A 20439-nucleotide genomic window follows, 5' to 3' on the forward strand; every position below is an offset into this window, starting at 1 on the left:
TCTAGGTGTCCTGTTAACCTGTGTTAGCAAGGACACTTTTTACACTCTGGAGGTGCTGCTACTTTCTACTAAAATAGCCTGGTGCTAAAAATAAAGCCTTGGGTTTTCCTGTCCACCTAAACAATGGTGACCACATCCCAGAAAAGGCTAACCTTTAGAAGTACGTTTATGCATAAAAAATGTGTGCACACCTGGAAAGCCTCCTGAGGCCCAACATCTCATTGTCATGAGTGTTCCTGGGAAAGCAGAAATAAACATTTTACATGTGGAAAGAAACAAAATAAGCAAACATCAGAGAGACATATATAAACTAAATGTGGCTGAGAAAAAGTCAAGGGGTTCTTCATCCCCAAAGATTAAAGAGAACAGGGGTATCTGGAAACTCGTAATCATCAAAAATCAAGCTTTATCATTGGTGTTTCGGGAAAGAGAGGTGGAGCTTCACTTTCATGAGGAGCAGAGAAGACTGCATGCAACTGCACTTGTACTCTGGCACTGACAAGGCAATAAGGCAGACATAGAAGCACACATTATAGTTAATCCTTGTGTCTGGCTGCTCTCGGACAGCTTATTAATCAGGGGAAGCTCTGTGAGTACACGCACTGATTCCTACAGCAAAGCTAGACCTTAGCCTGGTTAAGTGAGCGGGTTCATGCTACCCTTTGTGAAGAAACCCCTGTCAAGGCAGTCTGTTAGGCTTCTTTCTTCCTAGAATACTTTCCCCCTCTACCCCCAAGAAGGACTAGCCTATCTCGCAAATATTTAAATCATCTCACATTCATTCAAGCTTCATTTCATCACTGGATTTCTAGGCTTAGCATGTGCTTTTACTACTCCAGCATATAAGATGTATTTATTCTGTGTTCTTATTTCTGTTTGTCTATTTACTGTATATGGCATTTCCTGAGGACCCTGGAGAGTGACAAAAACTTTTCATCAGAGCTAGAATCAATATCTCAAAAGCACACTATTTAATTTCCTTTTATAGGTGGCTTAATGACAAAATTCATTTAAATTGTTGGGAGTGAATTCTGCAAACTTCAAGCCAACAACACTTGCAGTTTGTGTGGCTCTATCCTGACTTTGGAAGTTTTTAAAGACCTTTCTTTTCCTTTAGTAGTGGTAGTAAACTGCATCATCATTTATTGCCTTCATTACTTTTCTTGCCTTAAAAGTATTTCTTTTTTATTGTTGACTGAGTTAGACAACACAAGTAGTGAGGTAGTATAAACTGCACTCAAAGATATTTCTGATTTGATGTTTCTGATCTTGTTGCACATTTTTTCATCCTTCCCCCTCAGACAAGCAATAATTCATAGGCCAGAAATGGTGATTATCATTTCAGGATGTACTGACTTATTTACCTATGGGAGTCTATCAAACTAAAGGTATTTTCAAAGCAAAAGCCCCCTCCCTCTCAATATTAGTGTCAGAGGGAACAGAGCAGCTTCTCGTTTTTAAACAACTTGACTGGATTTACTCCTATGGCCTTTGTTAAAGAAGTGTATGTAGAAAATCATGTAAGCCTTCACTAATTTACTTCTTCCAATTCAATCTGTTGGGTCTCATGATCAACCATATTTTATTTTTTACATTTGGTTTAGTCTCATCAATTATCCCACTGACTGCAGGGCCTACCCTACTGTGTGGAAGAGCCTAAGATAGTGGAGGTCAGGGAGAAAAAGCATCTCACAGAATTGGAATCAATCTGAGGAGTTCCACAGAAATACGCTAAGACAATGGAGCTAGGAGGGCAGAGCTGCTGGAAATTTTATGGCCAACAAATACCTTTTCCAAGAACGTCCTCAAAGCAAGGAAGACAGGTCAAGAAAAGTCAAGGCTGAGGTTATGAAGGAGGGCGCGGACTTTCTATTTTACTGATTTCATGAACTGCATTTGCATGAAGACAGGATTTAGTATTCTGTGATTTGACATTTTAAAAATAAGACCAGAGTTATATGGAAAAATAAAAACAACTTTTACTGAAAACAGTCCAGATGTTCTTAACTAATCTTAATTAGTATTAAATTGCTAAAATCTTTGTAGGGACAGGATTAAAAATCTAGAAAGAACTATCCTTGATTCTTATGTGGCTTTCTAAAATATTAATTTGTTTACAAACATGAAAAGGAAAGATATAAATAATTTTGTCACTTTAGTACAGCCTACTAAGAGCCAGTAGAGTACTTCAGTGCTTAAGAAAGCAACATCAATGTCTAATTTAAAACTGATATTCTGACATGACAAGTTACCAAAGAATCTAAGTGGATAATTATACAATTTACATTCAATAGCATATTTTCCTTCCTTAAGCTAAAAGACAAGCTAACCAAGTGAAGAGAAGAGAGTCATAGCTAAGAGAAAAGCACCTTTTTCTTTTGGCGCTCCCAGTATCAGAAGTGGCTGAAGAGATCATACTGTCACCGTCCTCAATGTCGTCTCTCCTAGCAAGCTCCTTCTTCTTTGCCTGAAAGAGAGCAAATCCCTGGAGTCAAGCTCACTCTACTAAATGCTCTTGGAATACATGAATAATAAAGAGCTGCAGAGATCAGATTCACACAGAAAGATACAACTACAAGTAGGATGCATGAACATTAAAGCATCATTAAATATTTTCAATAACCACAATTTAATGAAAGTCTGCCAGACAAAAAAGCAGGTCAAGGAAGGACCTAGATTTTTAAGGAATCAATTCTAGCCAACAGCATTTAAGATTATAAATTACCTGAACTAGTCTCTTAAAAGTTTTAACAAATGAGACCTAAGATGCCAATGCTTCCTTCCTCTGGTGGCCATATTAAGTGCTATTCTCTTCATGCAACTTTAAAAAAAAAATTCTATGGCTGCCTTTTATTTCTGTGGGACAGTCTGACTGAAAACAATGGAAGTTTGAAGAGAGAGCTGAAAGAAGATCTACTTTTCAAGCAACACATGAATTTTTAAAGCTCTTCTGCCAAATAGAGCAGAAGCCCATACCTAGCAGACTCACAGAACATGGATAAAGTACTTAACAAATAATAAGTTCATAAAACCTGTGGTGGCCTTAGCAATGAACCTGTTTTCCATATAAAATTCTTTCCTTCACTAAACATTTACTGAGTGCCCACTAAGTATAAGGCATTGCATTAGGTGCTGAAAAACAAAATAAAACATGGTTCCTGTCCTCAAGGAACTTATAGTTCCATAGGGGAAGAGATAAGATATGAGCAGAAAGTGATAGACAAATACAAATACTATTCTTCAGGTGGGCAGGGTATCAGAAATCACGGGGCCCTTGCAGTTGGAGGCTGCAGGACCCTGACAACCAAGAACACATCTTCTCTATCCTTCATTCACATATCTTCACTGTAAGACGCTTAATACATTTTTGTGCTGTTTTCTACTGTAACTTGTGCTATGAAAATTCAAAGTAAGGAGTACTCTGCTAGCTGGGAAGGCTTCATGGAGGAGGTAATATCTGAACTGGATCTTTAAGTATGGGGATTTCTTTTTTTTTTTTTGCAGGGCAATGAGGGTTAAGTGACTTGCCCAGGGTCATGCAGCCACTAAGTGTCAAGTGTCTGAGGCTGGACACAAAACTAAGGTCCTCCTGAATCCAGGGCTGGTGCTTTATGCACTGCGCCACCTAGCTGCCCCCAAGTATGGAGATTTCAAGAAGTAAGAAATACACCCTAAGGTGCAAAGATAGACATTAAAGTGTGTACTATATTGAGACAAGTAGCCTGATTGGCTGGAACATAAAATACTTTTAGGGAAGCAGTATGAGATAAAGTAGGAAAATTAAACTAGAGTTTTGAGGGGGCTAAAAATGCCAAGTTCAGGAGTTTGGACTATATTACTTCTCCAAGATTCTCCTGGGAGTCAAAGTCTTATGGAAAAAAATAAAACTGTTAATTATGAAAAGTTTGTTTTTTGTGTCCCCAGCCTTCCTTTTTATTCCAATGGTTATGTCCATCCTGCCTCTCTAAGTATCAGTGCTATCATATTCTCTTTACTCTCCTGCTAAGACAATTTTTAAGGAAAGGATCTGAAAAACTAATTTACATCATAGTAAAAATGCCTAATAATGTTCCTGTATTTTTAAAAGGATAGATAATTAACAACAACAAGACAGAGTATTAAGTCAAAAGCACAAAGCTTTGAAGGTGGAAACTTCAGGTAGCAGTGAAAAAGGAGGGGACCTATTGCTTATAGGAAGGCTTTCTAAATATCAACATATAGAAAGACAGTGTTGGCACTCACTTGAAGACATGGCCCTGTCTGCAGTATCAGTGGTCTCTGAGATTGCATTACTGACTAAGAAAAGATGGTCAACAGGATTTGTGTGTAAAATGAATAAAGTCAGATAACTTGGAGTCTCCTATAATTCACATCTCCAAGAAAAGAAAGAAAAGAAGGCACACCTTTCAAAAATTATTTCCACTAAATATAACACAAATTCACCCAAATATCATGATAACCTACCTGCATAACTTGTTGCATTTTTAGAACTCGTTTGTAGATGGCTGAATTGGGAACATTATAACGTTTGGCATTTTCAAACATTAAATTTAGATCACACTCCAAATGATCTAAAGTTTCATATTCTTGGTTCTTTAGCTTGGTTCTGTGAAAGAGAGACATATGACTTGAATTTTGCCTCATGGAGCCCAACTACTGTGAAACATCCTTTCTGAAAATCTAACACAAATTCCTAACAGAAGGAGTCTGGGATCAAGAGTCAGAAGAATGAAATTTAAATCCTAGTTCTGTCATTACTCACTATCTGTGATCCTAGGCAAATCACTTAAGCTCTCCAGACCTACTTGTATAATTGCACAATGAAGATGGTAGCTAAGATGAGGTCCAGTTCACTTCTAGCTCTATTACCAAAGTATACTAAATATACTCTCAGTCTCTGATATGGTCTCTCCAGCACCCACCTTGGGGCTGTGCTGTCCTCACTGACGAGAATCTATCATATCTAGTGGGCTGCCTCCTCTCTACCTCTTTCTTTGGGAACATGAGTTCTATCTGCAGATGCTGGAGTTCAATACTATCTCTGGTACCTATTCCCACAAATGCATAAGAATAAGTTTTGCAAATACCAGGTGCTCGCCCCATCAGCAGGGGATAAGAGCCACACGGAGTTGAGAGATAATCTCATTTTACAAATGGGGAAAGGAAGGCTCTGGGAAAAGAAGGGACTAGATGAGTTCATAGAGCAAATCAGAGGCAGAGGCAGAGGCAGAGGCAGGACTTGACTCCAGGGATCCTTGCTTTTATATGAGTATTCTTTATCTCATAGCTTACTGCTTCTCAACTATTTATTATTCAGTCATGTCTGACTCTATGTGACCCCATTTGAGGTTTGTTTTTTTTAGTGAGGTAATTGGGTTTAAGTGACTTGCCCAGGGTCACACAGCTAGTAAGTGTTAAGTGTCTGAGGCCGGATTTGAACTCAGGTACTCCTGACTCCAGGGCTGGTGCTCTACCCACTGCGCCACCTAGCTGCCCCTCACTTGAGGTTTTCTTGGCAAAGATACTGGAGAGGTTTGCCATGTCCTTCTGCAGCTCATCTTACAGATGAGGAAACTGAGGTAAACAGGGTGAAGTGACTTATCCAGGGTCACTCAGCTAGTAAAATGTCTGAGGCCAGTTTTGAATGCATAAAGACAAGTTTTTCTGACTTTAGGCCCTGCACTCTAAGCACTATGGTGCCACCTAGCTGCCCTTATTATTTATTAGGTCTCCACTAAATTAACATAAATTATGGGTGAAGGCAGAATGGGAACACCATTAGAGGAGAACTAAACAATTCTTTCCTATAACCTAATGTTTGTTTTTTGGGGCAATGAGGGTTAAGTGACTTGCCCAGAGTAACACAGCTAGTAAGTGTCAGGTGTCTGAGCCCAGATTTGAACTCAGGTACTCTTGAATCCAGGGCTGGTGCTTTATCCACTGCGCCACCTAGCTGCCCTCCTACAACCCTGATGACATAGTTGATGTTTGCGCCAATCCTAGCACATATTCTGGGACCCATGTGTGAGGGACACGGTGGGTGCATCACTGCTTGACCTGGCCCATGCCCACTACAACGGATGAGATATTCTGGCCCCTGGCAACTCTGAGACTTTGTCATTCACCTAGTTTCTCTCCTCTCATTCTCTCCCACAACCCCAACCCCAACCTGGCACATCTAAACCTTGCAGATGCAGCAAAGAAACTGTATAGAATCACTGTACCGCCTCTCCAGTTGGGGCCTCAGTTTCCTCATCTGTAAAAGGGAGCTGGGCTGCACAGCCTCTGGGGCCATGATCCTAAGATACGGATCCCCACAACTGCTAGTGGTCTCCCTCTGAAACTTTTCCTTGACTGCTTTGTATTTCTCATATTTATTCTGTACGCATTAGAATGCAAGATCCCTGTGATTGTGGATTGTTTCATTCTTTACATTTGTATGCCCACAGCCAAGTGTAGGGTCTGACACATAGGAGGTGCTTAATATATATTTGTTGATTGACCGACTGATCATCTGTAAAACTGGGATAATAAAACCTGTGGTACCTACCTTACAGAGTTTTGAAGTTCAGATGAAATGAAAAGAATTTTGCAAAATTTAAAACAATTGTTATTAAATCTGCAAAGATTTTTCTAGGTGAGGCAATGACAAGTAATTATGGCTAAACAGATAGACTTATACTATTTCAAGTTGAACTAGTAAGAACATTTGAATAAAAAGGGCTTGAGAAGGACAAAAGAGTCAATTAAAAAGTTATTTCTCTCAGGGTCTACCAGCCACTATATTTTTCCTGGCAGGGAAGATAAAACAAGGGGTATTTTAGGGGCTTCTGAGACACTTCCCTCATAAAGAGTAGGCAGACTGGATTTTCATTTTATTTTATGAGGGGACCAAGTACACAGATCATATATTATCTCTGCATAGCATCTCAAAAGGGCTAACTTTCAAAGAAAACACCCAAAGTATTAAATTGTTGAGAAAAAGACAAGCCATAATAGAAAAAAACCTGAAGAATAATCTTACCTAATTCTGATTTCTGGAATCCAGCTATTTGAAAAGTTATTAAATTTCAATTCCTGGAAGACTGGACATTTCTCCTAGGGGGTCCATATAAAGTTCCAGCCCATTTGATTTATTTTAGAAAAGTCATTCTATTTAACCCTGATCAACACCACAAGATGTGACTTCCTCAAATGACAAAGTCTAAAACAGACTTTGATGAGTATGAAATTAAGGCAATATTCTACTTGAATGTTGCATCCTTGCTACTATTTTGAATGTTTTTACATATATTCCTTAAGAATTCTGATTTGTCAAATCCTCAATACACTGATCTGTAAACCTAAGTGAAAAATGGAAATTAAACAGAAGCTTTTTCAAATTTGGTTTTGGGAAGTACAACTGTTAGATAAATGGAAAACAATGAGTTAACTTCTGAAAATGGTTTATACATATATAGTTTAGTGTCCAGAATGCATCATGAACATAGATAAATGGTCATAATAAGGTATTAATGATTAGAGAAGGAAGATAGGTTTTGCGGTCTGGTCAGTTCTAAGACAAATAACAGTTATATTTTAATTGTTCATTTTTCATACTGTCACCTGACCTATTAGTCAGAAGTCATCTTTACTTGCACTACAATGAACTGATAATTTTGCTGAGAATTCCATATGTCATTTAACAGACTGAATTTCTCAAATGGAAAAAGAGAAAAGATATTTCACATAAACCTTGAGAAACTTCCAAATATCCTCAATTTTCCAGGAAAGGACACATATACAAATGTTCAAGTTTGATCAAACACACTCACTTGGAAACAGAGATAAAAGACTGTCCTCTTACCTTATCTGCTGCAGGGAAATGGGCATTTTGATTTGCTGATAATAATCAGGGTATTTTTTCTTCGAAGGCAAATGGAAAAATGGTTCTGCTATTAGCTGTCCCTGATTATTCCGACAGCTCCTAACAGTATCATAGAGCTGATAAAGGGGATTGGAAACATCCATAAAAGACGTAATACTCTCTGCTTCTGACTCCCCCTCTTCATAACGAGCAGCTAGAAAGATAAAAAGAGCATGAGGTTGTTTTGGAAAATAAAATTTTTTAAAATCCCTTAAAATCCTGTTGTTAACCTGCATAACCAAGGTATGTATTCTTAAAGAGAGGTGATTTAAAAAACTAGCTTCTCTCTGTGATTACTGATAACACCAGTAACTGAACAGCCTGGATAATAAAGTCACTTACACTGTTTCCCAAAGGACTGATGCCTAAGGTCAAGAACTCTAGGAATACCCTAGGAATACCCCTGTTCATACCACACCCTGAGTCAGCCTTGCCCACATTCATCTGATGTCCTTGGACTACTGTACTTTGGGCTCCTGCCTGCTTTTTTTTTTTTTTTTTTTTTTAGTGAGGCAATTGGGGTTAAGTGACTTGCCCAGGGTCACACAGCTAGTAAGTGTTAAGTGTCTGAAGCTGGATTTGAACTCAGTCAGGTACTCCTGACTCCAAGGCTGGTGCTCTATCCACTGTGCCACCTAGCTGCCCCTCCTGCCTGCTTTTTTTTTTAGTGAGGCAATTGGGGTTAAGTGACTTGCTCAGGGTCACACAGCTAGTAAGTGTTAAGTGTCTGAGGCCGGATTTGAACTCAGATACTCCTGAATTCAGGGCCGGTGCTTTATCCACTGTGCCACCTAGCTGCCCCTCCTGCCTGCTTTTTACAGTTTGTCTCCTTGATGTCAGCACACCCGGGAAGTCTTCACTTCCAAATATGTTTTTTAGTCCATAGGCTAGGAAACCTAATCACAAAGTTTGTTAGAATTATTTCATGTTGGGATTCTGAGTGAGGGGAGGATGGGCTCTTTTATGAATAAACTGCATCTGATTTAATGCACCTTGTGTCCTCTACTCTGGTAACCTTTCCCCCCCTTAGGCCTTTTTTTTGTTGACTCTCAGGTCTCCCTTATCTTCAGCCTCCCCAGTCACAAAGTCACAAGTTTGTTCCCTGATGCCAACAAACATGCCCCCAACTCCCAGATCTCACCATCTCCTGGAGGTATCCTAAAGATCTCTTCCCTTCTTAACTAAACCCTAGAAAAAGCTGTCTCTACTTCTTGTCTTGCCTTCCTCTTCTAAATCCTCTGCAATCACGCTCCTCACTTCATTCTACTGAAATGGTTCTCTCCAGATCCTGCTTGCCCATTGTGATGGCCTTTCTCAAGCCTGCCGATCACCCTGCTATCCTGGCTGCCCTCGGGGCTTTTGTGACCCTTCCCTGGTCTGACCACTCTTTTTTAGTCTTCTTTGCTGGCTCATCATTCGTGCTGGATTCTCTAGCTGTGGCTGTACTCCAAGGCTCTGTCCTATGCTCTTTCCTCTACTTTCTCTCATCTCTACACAGAAGATTCTCAGATCACTCTATCCTGCCCCTGTCTTTCTCTTGAGCTCTAGCCATTATCACCTACTACTTATGGGATACTACAAACTGGATGTCCCACAGGCGTCTCAAATCCGAATGTTGCTCATCTTGCTTTTAGCCCCTCCATTGATCCCACTTCCAAAATTCCCTATTTCTGTCAAGGGGGTGGCCAGTATTTTAGTTGGCCAAATTTGCTTTTTTGGTATCCCTCTCATCTCTTCACTTTCACTCAGCCTCCATATTCAGTGGCCAAATCCTCTCATTTTTATCTTCACAACATCTCTCACACTCATCTTCTCTCCACTCACACAACTGAGTGAGGGTGGTAGTTGTGTGAGTAGAGAGAAGAGGATGGAAGTGAGATGAGAGCTCATGAGCGCTCACTTGGACAATGCAGTAGCCTCAAAACAATTTCCTGGCCTCCAGATTCTCTCCCCTGCACTCCACCCTCCATACAGCTGCCAAGGTCACCATGTCACCTACCCAGTAAAGTCCAACGGTTCTTTATTACTCCTAGGATCAAATAGATGTTTATGTTTGGCATTCAAAGCTTGACACAACTTGGCACTAACCTACTTGAGAGGCACAATACTCTAGTGGATGATAAACTGCAGTCAAAACTAATGAGCATTTATTAAGCTCCTACTGCAAGTCAAGCACTGTGCTAGACTTGTAAGATGCTAAGACAGAAGTGAAGCAGCTCCTAACCTCACTTATGATCTGGAGAGGGGCAAAGTGTCTACATCTGGGGGTAGATACAAAATAGTCACAAGATAAACCAGGTCGGGGAGATTGAAGGCACTAACAGTTGGAGGGAATCAGAAAGGCGGGATATAGGTGTTGCCACTTGAGCTAAGCCTAGTAGGAAGAGAGATTCTGAGAGGTTGGAGTAAAGATGGTGGGCATTCCAGGCAGGAGGGGAAGTCAATGCAAAGGCTCAGAGAAAAGATGGGCAGTGTCTTGTGTGAGAAACAGAAGGAGAGTTTGAATGGATCGTCTTCTATATGAAGGGGAGTGTGTAGAGTCTGAAAGGTAATAGTTACTAACATTTATATAAACACTTTAAGGTTTGTGAAGCATCTTTCATGCATCATCTCCTCTGAGTCCCACAACAACTCTGTGATGCAGATGCTGCCATTACCCCCATTTTACAGATGAAGAAACAGCATCCAAAGCCATTAAACACATGGGCAAAAAAGACTTTCCAGGGTAGAGGGTGATCATCAATACTCATATTGATCATAACTTTGAGCATCAGTGTTTTAGAAAACATTTGAGGTGACTTATGAGAGGGAAGCTAGGTAGCTCAGTGGATAAAGCACCGGCCCTAGATTCAGGAGGACCTGAGTTCAAATCCGGCCTCAGACACTCTACACTTACTAGCTGTGTGACCCTGGGGAAGTCACTAAGTCACTTAACCCTCACTGCCCACCCCCCCAAAAAAAAGTGACTTGTGAAAACACCAGAGACAAGTGAGGTTAAGTGACTTGGGTTATGTGACAGGGTCACATTGCTAGAAAACATCTGAGGTACCATTTTAACCCATTTTTACTGAGCAATTTCCTTCTATGCAAAATATTAAGTGTTATAGATAATTATGAAGTTGCCTTTTTTAAAGTTTTGGTTAATTATTTTCATCTCCTATATTCACTTTATCTAGGAAAGGTGGCTTAGAAATCCACAATTGAAGGGCTGGACGATAAGCACAAATTTTCTTGTTTTATTTTTTAAATTTTTATTTATTTATTTTTGTGTGTGAGGCAATTGGGGTTAAGTGACTTGCCCAGGGTCACACAGCCAGTAACTGTTGAGTGTCTGAGGCTGGATTTAAACTCAGGTCCTTCTGAATCCAGGGCCAGTGCTCTATCCACTGCGCCCCACCTAGCTGCCCCCAATTTTCTTGTTTTAGACTGAGCTCCACGAGGGCAAGGACGGTCTTTTGCCTCTCTTTGTATACCTGGTGCTTAGCACATAATGTGCCACAGCCTGGAACATAGTAGGTGTCTAATAAATGCTTACTGACCAACTCTTATGCAGCATGACCTCAAACATGTATCACAGGAACAGGAATAGTGTTGGATGGTTTACTACATACTCATAATGAGAAAGGTCTCAATGCTTATTACTTTAGCTTTTGGATTTACAAGGGAAGCAAAAAGCCAAGATTAAGAAACATGCACACATATGCTGGTTGAATAGGATATGGAGAAGGAAAGAAAAGGAAACACCAGAGGAAACACTATTAATACGGACAATATGCAAAACACCTGAAAAAAGCTAACACATTATTAAATGGACTATATCGACACCTCAATCATAAAGAAAAAATTATATTAATCAGGTTTGGTTTTTGTTTTTTTTTAGTAAAATGTTACTACCCACAATGGGGTCCAAACGGAAGTCTAACAAACACAAATCTTAGATTAGTCTTCAGAAGGCTATTCTATTAAAATAAGAGAGAAGTTTCAACGTATTTGTTATGAAACATATACTTTGGCAACATCTCCATTTCCTTAACAAGCCAAAACTAAGAGATTTTACCAGATTTCTACAAAGATGTTCTGTCTTCTTTCATCAATATATTTTTGAAAGGTTCATAGGTATATTTTCCTATACAGTAAGTTCCGGATTCATGAGAGGGTAGTGGAAAGTCACCTAAGCAGAAGTAATAGGAACTCTTGACTTAAAAGGAAGCATAATGCTCAAGACACTGATGCAAACATACTTGAAATTCTCCGATGAGGGCTAAGGTAATATTTTTTTTTTGGTGAGGCAATTGGGGTTAAGTGACTTGCCCAGGGTCACACAGCTAGTAAGTGTCAAGTGTCTGAGGCCAGATTTGAACTCGGGTCCTCCTGAATCCAGGGCCAGTGCTCTATCCACTGCGCCCCACCTAGCTGCCCCGCTAAGGTAGTATTAATGTATATCACTCATGGAAGTTAGAAACACACTTTTAATTAAATATAGCATGCTCTTACGTGCTTCCCTCTCCCCAAACGTGGACATGCACGTATTATAACTGGATATATTGTGTAAATAAGAGAACAAAGTAAAAGAAACCTGATAACCTACTAAGTATGCAAGAAAAAAGGCAACAATAAATTTCCAGTATCCATGCTAATAGGTGAAGGAGGAGGAAAAGGAGCCATGATGTTGGTTTTGAGCAGAGTATGATACTCTGTAAATGAGAAATTCCAGGAAAACTACGAGACTGTATTTTAAAGGCCTGAAGCAGAAGTTAGAAAGCTATATAAGTCATCTATCCCACCTTGTTGCTGCTTCTCAACTGATCCTAAGAATGAATTGCATCACCTCTCAAACTAATACAAAGCACCATTCTACAGTGAAATTGCAACCCCCCCCCCCTTGCCCTGGCCCATCTCTGAACTTGCTGATTCGTATCTTTCCTGGGTAAAGTTATAATTATTTTGGCCTAATTTTTTTTTTTAAACAGCTACTAGGCTAGAACAAAATATCTCGTTTCCATTAGAAGATGTACTTAAGCTCTGCAAGTGACAATATCGGTATCAGCGTCCAAAGATCCTGGCAGATACTTTCTAATTTCTATAATCCACTCTCAAATAATCCACTTATCTGCATGATAAGAATTAATGGTTTGAGGATGGAGCTCCCCAAAAAGCACAAGTTGGAACATCCTGTCAATCAGTAAGTCACCTAGCATTTATCAAGTGCCTACTACATGTCTGGCACTGTACAAAGACATAAAACGGGGAGACATATGCTCACTAAAGTGTCTGCCACCATCATGAAGGATGTCCAGCACAGAGTCCAAATGAAAGAGGGATTGTCTACAGATGCCAAAGTCCTCAAAATATTTGTGGTTGTGGATGACCTTATTCTAGAAGCATCAAGCCCCATAATACTGCAGGGTCTCCCAGATGAGATCCATAAGTCAAGAGTTTGGACTAAAACTCCATGCAGGAAAATGTATAAAGAATGCCTATTGTGGGCAGCTAGGTGGCACAGTGGATAGAGCACCAGCCCTGGAGTCAAGAGTACCTGAGTTCAAATTCGGCCTCAGACACTTAACACTTACTAGCTGTGTGACCCTGGGCAAGTCACTTAACCCCAATTGCCTCACTAAAAAAAAGAAAGAAAGAAAAAAAAAAAGAATGCCTATTGTTGGGACCAGAGAGAAAACCTGTGGCTGGCTCCCATGCATCAGTACAGATACCTTAGACAAATGCTACCAATGAGCTGGGTCTGAAATTGAAAAGGGGGAGGGGGAGAGGGAGAGTGGCTAGACTGCATGGCCCAGTTCTTTTAATATTCCCTAGTTTCTTCCTGAAAGGTCAACCTTATTAATAACAATATGCTTCCAGTGATGTAATATTGTTCCAGGTAATAGAATATTATAGTCTCTAAAGATTAACGAAGAAGAGGTGCATGGTGAATGTGAGCAGCCTGCTACACATTATAAATAAGGAATTGTGCCAGAGAAGAAGTACCAAGGATGCCATGAGTGGAAAAGGCAATGGGCTGGTCAGGTAGTGAGAGTATGAGGTCAAGAAGAGGAGAAGATGGAATACCGAATGAAGTGGCTAGGAAGGCTTAACTGGAGGACACAGACAAGAGCTGCACTGGACGGGCAGCCATGGAAGGGAATGCCTGCCACTGACGGGATCGAAGACTCATTAGTGCGTGGGACTACAAAGTGGAAGAGTGAAACGGGATGCGATTTAGGAAATATGTTCTGGTGCACCTTAAATTTTTAAAAAAAGAATTAACAGGTGTGCTGGATGCTTTGTTTGCTAGTGGTCTCTCCTTTCTTGAATTATAGCATAGGATAGTGTTTGGAGCTTTAAGGGCCTTAAAGAGAGATCATCTAGTTCAACCCACTCTTTTTTTTTTTTAGTGCGGCAATTGGGGTTAAGTGACTTGCCCAGGGTCACACAGCCAGTAAGTGTTAAGTGTCTGAGGACAGATTTGAACTAAGGTACTCCTGACTCCAGGGCCGGTGCTCTATCCACTGTGCCATGTAGTTGCCCCCTCAACCCACTCATTTTACAGAATAGGTCAGATGAGGTCCAATCACAGATAAGGTAAAGTCACATATGTGCCAAACAGCAGAGACAAAATATGACCCTAAGTTTTTTGTCAGCAAATACCCTTCTCTATACAGCAAACAAATGATGATTCTCTCATATCCCTTGGTTAGGTACTCTAAGAAAAAGCTTCTTAAACTTGGGCCATGATCCCATATGGGGATCATGTAACTGAATGTGGGGGTCGCAAAAAAATTGGCAACAGTAAAATGTCATGTATATCTATTTTATACCTATCATCATGTATAAAAGGACACGTATATCTATTATATACCTATATACCAAAAATTTCTCAAGTGAAAAGGGGTTGCAAGTAGAAAAAGTTTAAGAAGCCCTGCTCTAAGAGGACTGAAGTTTGAGTTCTGGCTCTGCAACTTATGAGACAGTGACTTTGGACAAGTCATTTAACCGAGGCCCAGAGATGTTTTCTTATCTGCAACATGAGGGGGTTCAACTAGCTGATCTCTAAGTTTGCAAAAGCTTTAAATTATATGATCCTTTTGCACTTGCCAGATTGTAAATGTATTTATATGCATGTCTTATTCTCCATTAGTAGACTGTAAGCTTCTTAAGGACAAGGACTAGACCTCTAGACCTCTACATTACTAACACTTAGAACAGTGGCTTAGGGAAATCACAGGATCACAGAAAGAGAATAGGAAGGGACCACAGAGAAAATCATGAGGAATCTAAAACCCAAAGAGATGGAATGACTTGCCTACAATCAATCACCTTAGGTGTATGTGACAGTCAGAATCCAGATTGTTGGACTACAAACAGCAGGCCAATTGACTCTAAATTTCAATGTCTGTTGAACTGAATTAGAAATACTTATATTTATATTTATTTATCAAGGGTACAAATTTTAAAAATCCAAAACTGAATTTAAAACTGTCAGAGACAGACCTGCACAGCTGTTCTGTTTATAAGTTGCTTACTTTAACACTGAACCCTCTATATTAATTTTTATTCCTTTGGTAGGATTTCTCTAACAAATGCTAGCAATTTAAGGTATTATTCTGAGTCTATGTAAAGCTAGGAGATAACGCATTCGATTTGTAGCTAAGCAATACTACAATTCAGCAATTAAGAGAAAATGATTTGCTGAAAATATAACTAAAGTACTGGAGATTTAAACATGATGTGTTAATTTCTTTATATGAGATTCTTATTGCTTCTGAGATTTATCCAATCAGTCACTATGCTTTCTAAATTAGGATCTATGCCAGTGGATTTTTTCTGTCTTTAGCCAGCTAAAAGTTTCAAACCAAAATAAACTTTTGCTACCCTCACCAATCACAACAGTTATTCAAAATTAAGTCAGTCTATTTCTAAAACTACAGAAGCTCTTAACAAAATCATAAGCACACAGAAAAACCACAAAGCACTTAAAGCAAATTGGGACAATTTCACTCGTTCAGCAAGATTTCCTAAAGAAAGGTAATGTTCAGGACTCGGTTCCTACCAGCTAAAGCGGCATCCTCATCACTTTCTGAGCCGTACTGGAGTGCCATAGTTATTGCTGATAAACGACCCCCTTGGACTGCTCTTTTATTACTGCAAATATAAACGAAAAATGGAGACAGAAAAAAAAGTTAGGGTAATTGAACTACTTTATTCAAAAAAAGAAACCAGTTAAGAAAAAAATATATACATACATGCATACATAAATACATACACACCCCCACATATATAGACATTCCTCTGTCTAACTGCCACCTGAGTTTATCTCTGCATTTTTTTAACATGCACCATCTAAGAACTGTTGGGCAGCTAGGTGGTGCATTGGATAGAGTGCCGGGCCTAAAATCAGGAAGACTCATCTTCCTGAGTTCTAATTTGGCCTCAGACACTTACTAGTTGGGTGACCCTGGGCAAGTCACTTAACCCTTTTTGCCTCAGTTCCTCATCTGTAAAATGAGCTGGAGAAGGAAATGGCAAACCACTCCAGTATCTTTGCCAAGAAAACCCCAAATGGGGCATGAAGAGTCAGACTCAACTGAAAAAGAACAAAATGTAAGAACTGCAATCAAAGTTGAGCAGGTAGTCAGTTTTTCATATGGCTTTATTGTGTTTAGGTACTGCTGATGGAAATCACTAAAATACAAAAAAGAAAGGGTCTGGGAGACCCCACAGCAGGTCACACACACTTGCCAGCTAACAACGTTCTAGTACAGGATGGCCAACACTTCCGAGTTTCAGAACAAAAAGAACCTGGCTCTAAGTGCATAGCAATTCCTCACTGAGGAAAACACCACACCATTCTTCCAACATCTTATTCACAAAAATGTGCACGTTATTTTACAATTTGTCTCCTTAATCCATTATATTTGGGGAGATTATATTGTCATTATATTTCTGTTGGTTACTTGCTAGCATTAATAACTACTCTCAATGGCTCCTGCTTAGAAGTTTTTTCCTGTTAATGATTAGGTTTTTCCTTTTTTTCTAATTTAAAATATAAGATAAAAATTTCTAAGAGGTATCATGGTGTAATGGATGGGGGCTGAACTCATAGGCAGGAGGGCTTGTGTTTAAGTCCTTCCACTGACACTTACTGACTCTGTGACTCTGGGCAAGTCACTTAATAGTCCAGTGTTTAAGGCAACTCTCTAAGACTACATGTACAGAACAGTTGCAAATCTACACTGACTTTTCTTACTGGGAATTTCTCACACTAATGAAACAACAGGTCTAGACCAAAGGTTAAAAAAAAACAACCCTTCTGAAACAGAACATAATCATTAGTGCTTCAGAAAATAACCAAAAAGATGTGTGCATTTATCAAAGTTGAATCATGCTAATCCAGAGGATCTATCAACAACAAGAAACAATATATAGTCTTTCTCTTCCTTTAAGACACAGTTCAAGTATGAGTCTTAATGCATGAAGCTTTAAGGCCTTCATGAAAGCTATTCCCTCTTCATACTATTAGGCATGTATTAAGCATGCTTTAAAAAGCTCATGGTTGATTTGCATGAAGCATTTCCTGATCTCCCCAAATGCTAGTACCTTCTCTCCCCATCTAACTTATACTGAATTACTTTGTAAATGTTTTTATTTCTTAACTTTATATTGGGGCAGCTAGGTGGCGCAGTGGATAGAGCACTGGCCCTGGAGTCAGGAGTACCTGAGTTCAAATCCAGCCTCAGACACTTAATGCTTACTAGCTGTGTGACCCTGGGCAAGTCACTTAACCCCAATTGCCTCACTAAAAAAACCCAACAAACCCCCCCCAAAAAAAACTTTATATTTATACTGTATATATTTCTATATTCACTTATTTCCCCCCAATTAAAATGTAAGCTTATTGTGAGTACAGATGGATTTTTTTGTATGTATTTATATTCCCACAGAAACACAGTAGATGCTTAATACTTGTTGACTCATTAAGAAAAATTCAGGTAGTGATGGATTAAGAAGCAAAAGATTAGAAATAGAGGTCTTCTGGTTCATCTTATTAAGCTTTTTAAAAAGCTTATACTTTGTCATTTTCACAAACAGCAATTCTTTTGAATGAAATGAAGGTATCACAGAAATATCCTTACCTATAAAAGAAAATTACGAAGTATATAATGCCCCCCACCCACTTAGCAGTAACTTGCTGATAAGTGAAAACCAACAGATTTTGGATTTGTGATATCAATGAAGGGCAGTTTGGTGGTGCAATGGATTGAGGGCTGGGGCTGGAGCCAGGACAACTCATCTTCCTGAGTTCAAATCTGGCCATAGACATTTACTAGCTGTGTGACTCTGGGCAAATAAGTCACTTAACTCTGTTTGCCTCAGTTTTCTCATCTGTAAAATGAGCTGGAGAAAGAAATGGCAAACCACTCCAGTATCTCTGCCAAGAAAACCCCAAATGGAGTCATAAAGAGTCAGACACAACTAAAACGATAGAACAGTATCATCAATGAATAAATATCCTACACAAAACGCCCAAATTTGGAGTTTTCTAATCATGGCACCTCAATGTTTTCTGGGAAGCCAGTATTTTAAACCATGGAAGGATTAAGAATTTTTTTATACTTATATAATACTATATACTTTTAATAATGTTAATTTAATTGATACCTTTACTTTTATGTCATTCTTTTAAAAATATATTTCTACCCCTCTCCTATTCGGTTAGCCATCCCTGTAACTAAGATTAAAAAAATGAAAAACAAAAAAAAGTTCAGCAAACCAAAATAACATATTGACAATGTTTGACAATATATGCAACATTACATACACCTAAGTTGCCAACCTCTATAAAAAAATGGAGGAAGGTATAATTTCTTGATGTTTCAACAGATCAAGGTTGGTCATAATTATACAGCATGCAATTTCTTTGTTGTTGTTGTTATTTCTATTTAATGCTATATACACTTAAAACCCCCCAACTTCCATATGTATTCTCAAAAAGTTCTAACAGCAGCAATGATTCCACTTCAAAATAGTATCAGGCAAAGCTATTGAGATTTTGCAACCAATGTGCAATGCTCAATTATTTCTCTTACCGATAATATCTGCTGGTAGGATTTCTCTCTTCACTAAGGCTGCCCTTACCCTGTGAAGAACCTGTCAGCTTGGCTGCAGCCAAATTGGATGGAGTCCTGTTCAGAAATGAGACAACTGAGAGGCCCAAGTCCCAACTGACACAATAAAGAAATCATGACACTCAGCAAACAAGAAGTCAGAAAACAGTGACAAGAAGTCATGGTGGGCAGATAAGAAACTCAGAGTTTACTGTAGAAAGGCCCTTAGAGACAACATATTTCAACCTTCTCACTTTATAGATGAAGAAGCAGACTGAGCCACCTAAGCTTAACAAACTAGTGAACAGCTGAGTCAAGACTAATTCTTTCTACCTTTCTATAGTACCTACCTAGACCTGGTTTAACAGGAATGGGTTAATAAGGTGGTTTGGCAATCTTTTTGCTTTGTAGGTTTCCCCCCAAGAGATTGTAAAGAGATGGTGATGGATATATAGAGCAATGGGAAGTGTCACTGGAAAGATACTGAGTGTCAGGGGTAGAACTCTCATTTAAATTATAACAATGTCTCTGCAGAAGAAGGGACTGTGGGTAAGTTATATGGAACTCCATCCAAATCCCATGATTAATATTATAGTTATAAAATGAAATGTGAGTACTGTTTTAAAAAACCAACTATATTAATCTTCCTGAAAGATAAATATACCAGATTATAAAAACCTAAGACTCATTTAGACCCCATGGGCTGAGAAATACCCACCTTATTCGAAGGCTTGACTTGGCCATTTCAACATGTTCAATTTCTGCCTTTTTCAAATGAAATATTTTTTTAATTGAATTTGCATCCTGTTAAAATACAAATTAATTGGTTTAGAAAGTAAACAAATTTTTAAAAGAGTAAAAGAAAGTCTCATTCCTTCTTTTACAGCACATGCTACTTGAAGACCAGTCTTCCAAGCCATACTCAAACTAATGCTCCTCACTGTTTTTACAAGACCACCTGATGCCCCCAAGCCTCTACAAAGTGGTCACTGATTCAGTGGAGCTACATAAACTTTTATGGATCTGTCACAAAAAATATGGCATGCTAAATAAAAAGAAAGTAAAGCACTGATGATAAATGGGAAGAAAAGTTAGGCTATATAATGACCAATACTTGTTTACCTCAGACTAAAGAAAAGAAGCTCACAGCTCTAACTTGATCAACTTTAGAGATTTGTTTTTTATGGCTTTTAAAAATGAGTGTCATCTGCTTTCCAGCAAGAAGGGTAGATGTGAGGATCAGCATCTTCAAGACTGGAGGCTTTACTACAAATTTCTCTAAGTTGTCTTGCTACACTTGGCTGACAGGCCCTTTTGCCAATTCCAAATGAACTTTCATTAATTTGGAGTGAATCTATAAAGGGTTCAAAGAGTTTCAGGGACTTGCCCATAGTCACCTTACTATGACCATAGCCAAGAGATATAACTATG

The 20439-nt window shown here is 39.1% G+C and overlaps 1 protein-coding gene across 12 annotated transcripts in view; it reads right to left on the reverse strand.

The window, feature by feature from the left end:
* PBRM1 (polybromo 1) overlaps positions 1 to 20439 on the reverse strand; it is a 107600-nt gene that overhangs the window by 63869 nt on the left and 23292 nt on the right. For 8 of the 12 annotated variants that reach the window (XM_043964962.1, XM_043964955.1, XM_043964937.1 and 5 more), the window contains exons 12-17: positions 19727 to 19812; positions 18991 to 19086; positions 15954 to 16045; positions 7847 to 8060; positions 4465 to 4606; positions 2370 to 2467 (exon numbers count right to left, since the gene is read on the reverse strand). In XM_043964962.1, the coding sequence (XP_043820897.1) occupies positions 2370 to 2467; positions 4465 to 4606; positions 7847 to 8060; positions 15954 to 16045; positions 18991 to 19086; positions 19727 to 19812 (728 nt within the window). Of the gene's footprint in view, positions 1 to 191; positions 237 to 2369; positions 2468 to 4464; positions 4607 to 7846; positions 8061 to 15953; positions 16046 to 18990; positions 19087 to 19726; positions 19813 to 20439 lie in introns of all 12 variants that reach the window. The other 4 variants (XM_043964966.1, XM_043964896.1, XM_043964888.1 and 1 more) reach the window with 2 other exon arrangements.

The sequence above is a fragment of the Dromiciops gliroides genome, chromosome 1 (genome assembly GCF_019393635.1).
Source record: "Dromiciops gliroides isolate mDroGli1 chromosome 1, mDroGli1.pri, whole genome shotgun sequence".
Classification (NCBI taxonomy): Eukaryota; Metazoa; Chordata; class Mammalia; order Microbiotheria; family Microbiotheriidae; genus Dromiciops; species Dromiciops gliroides.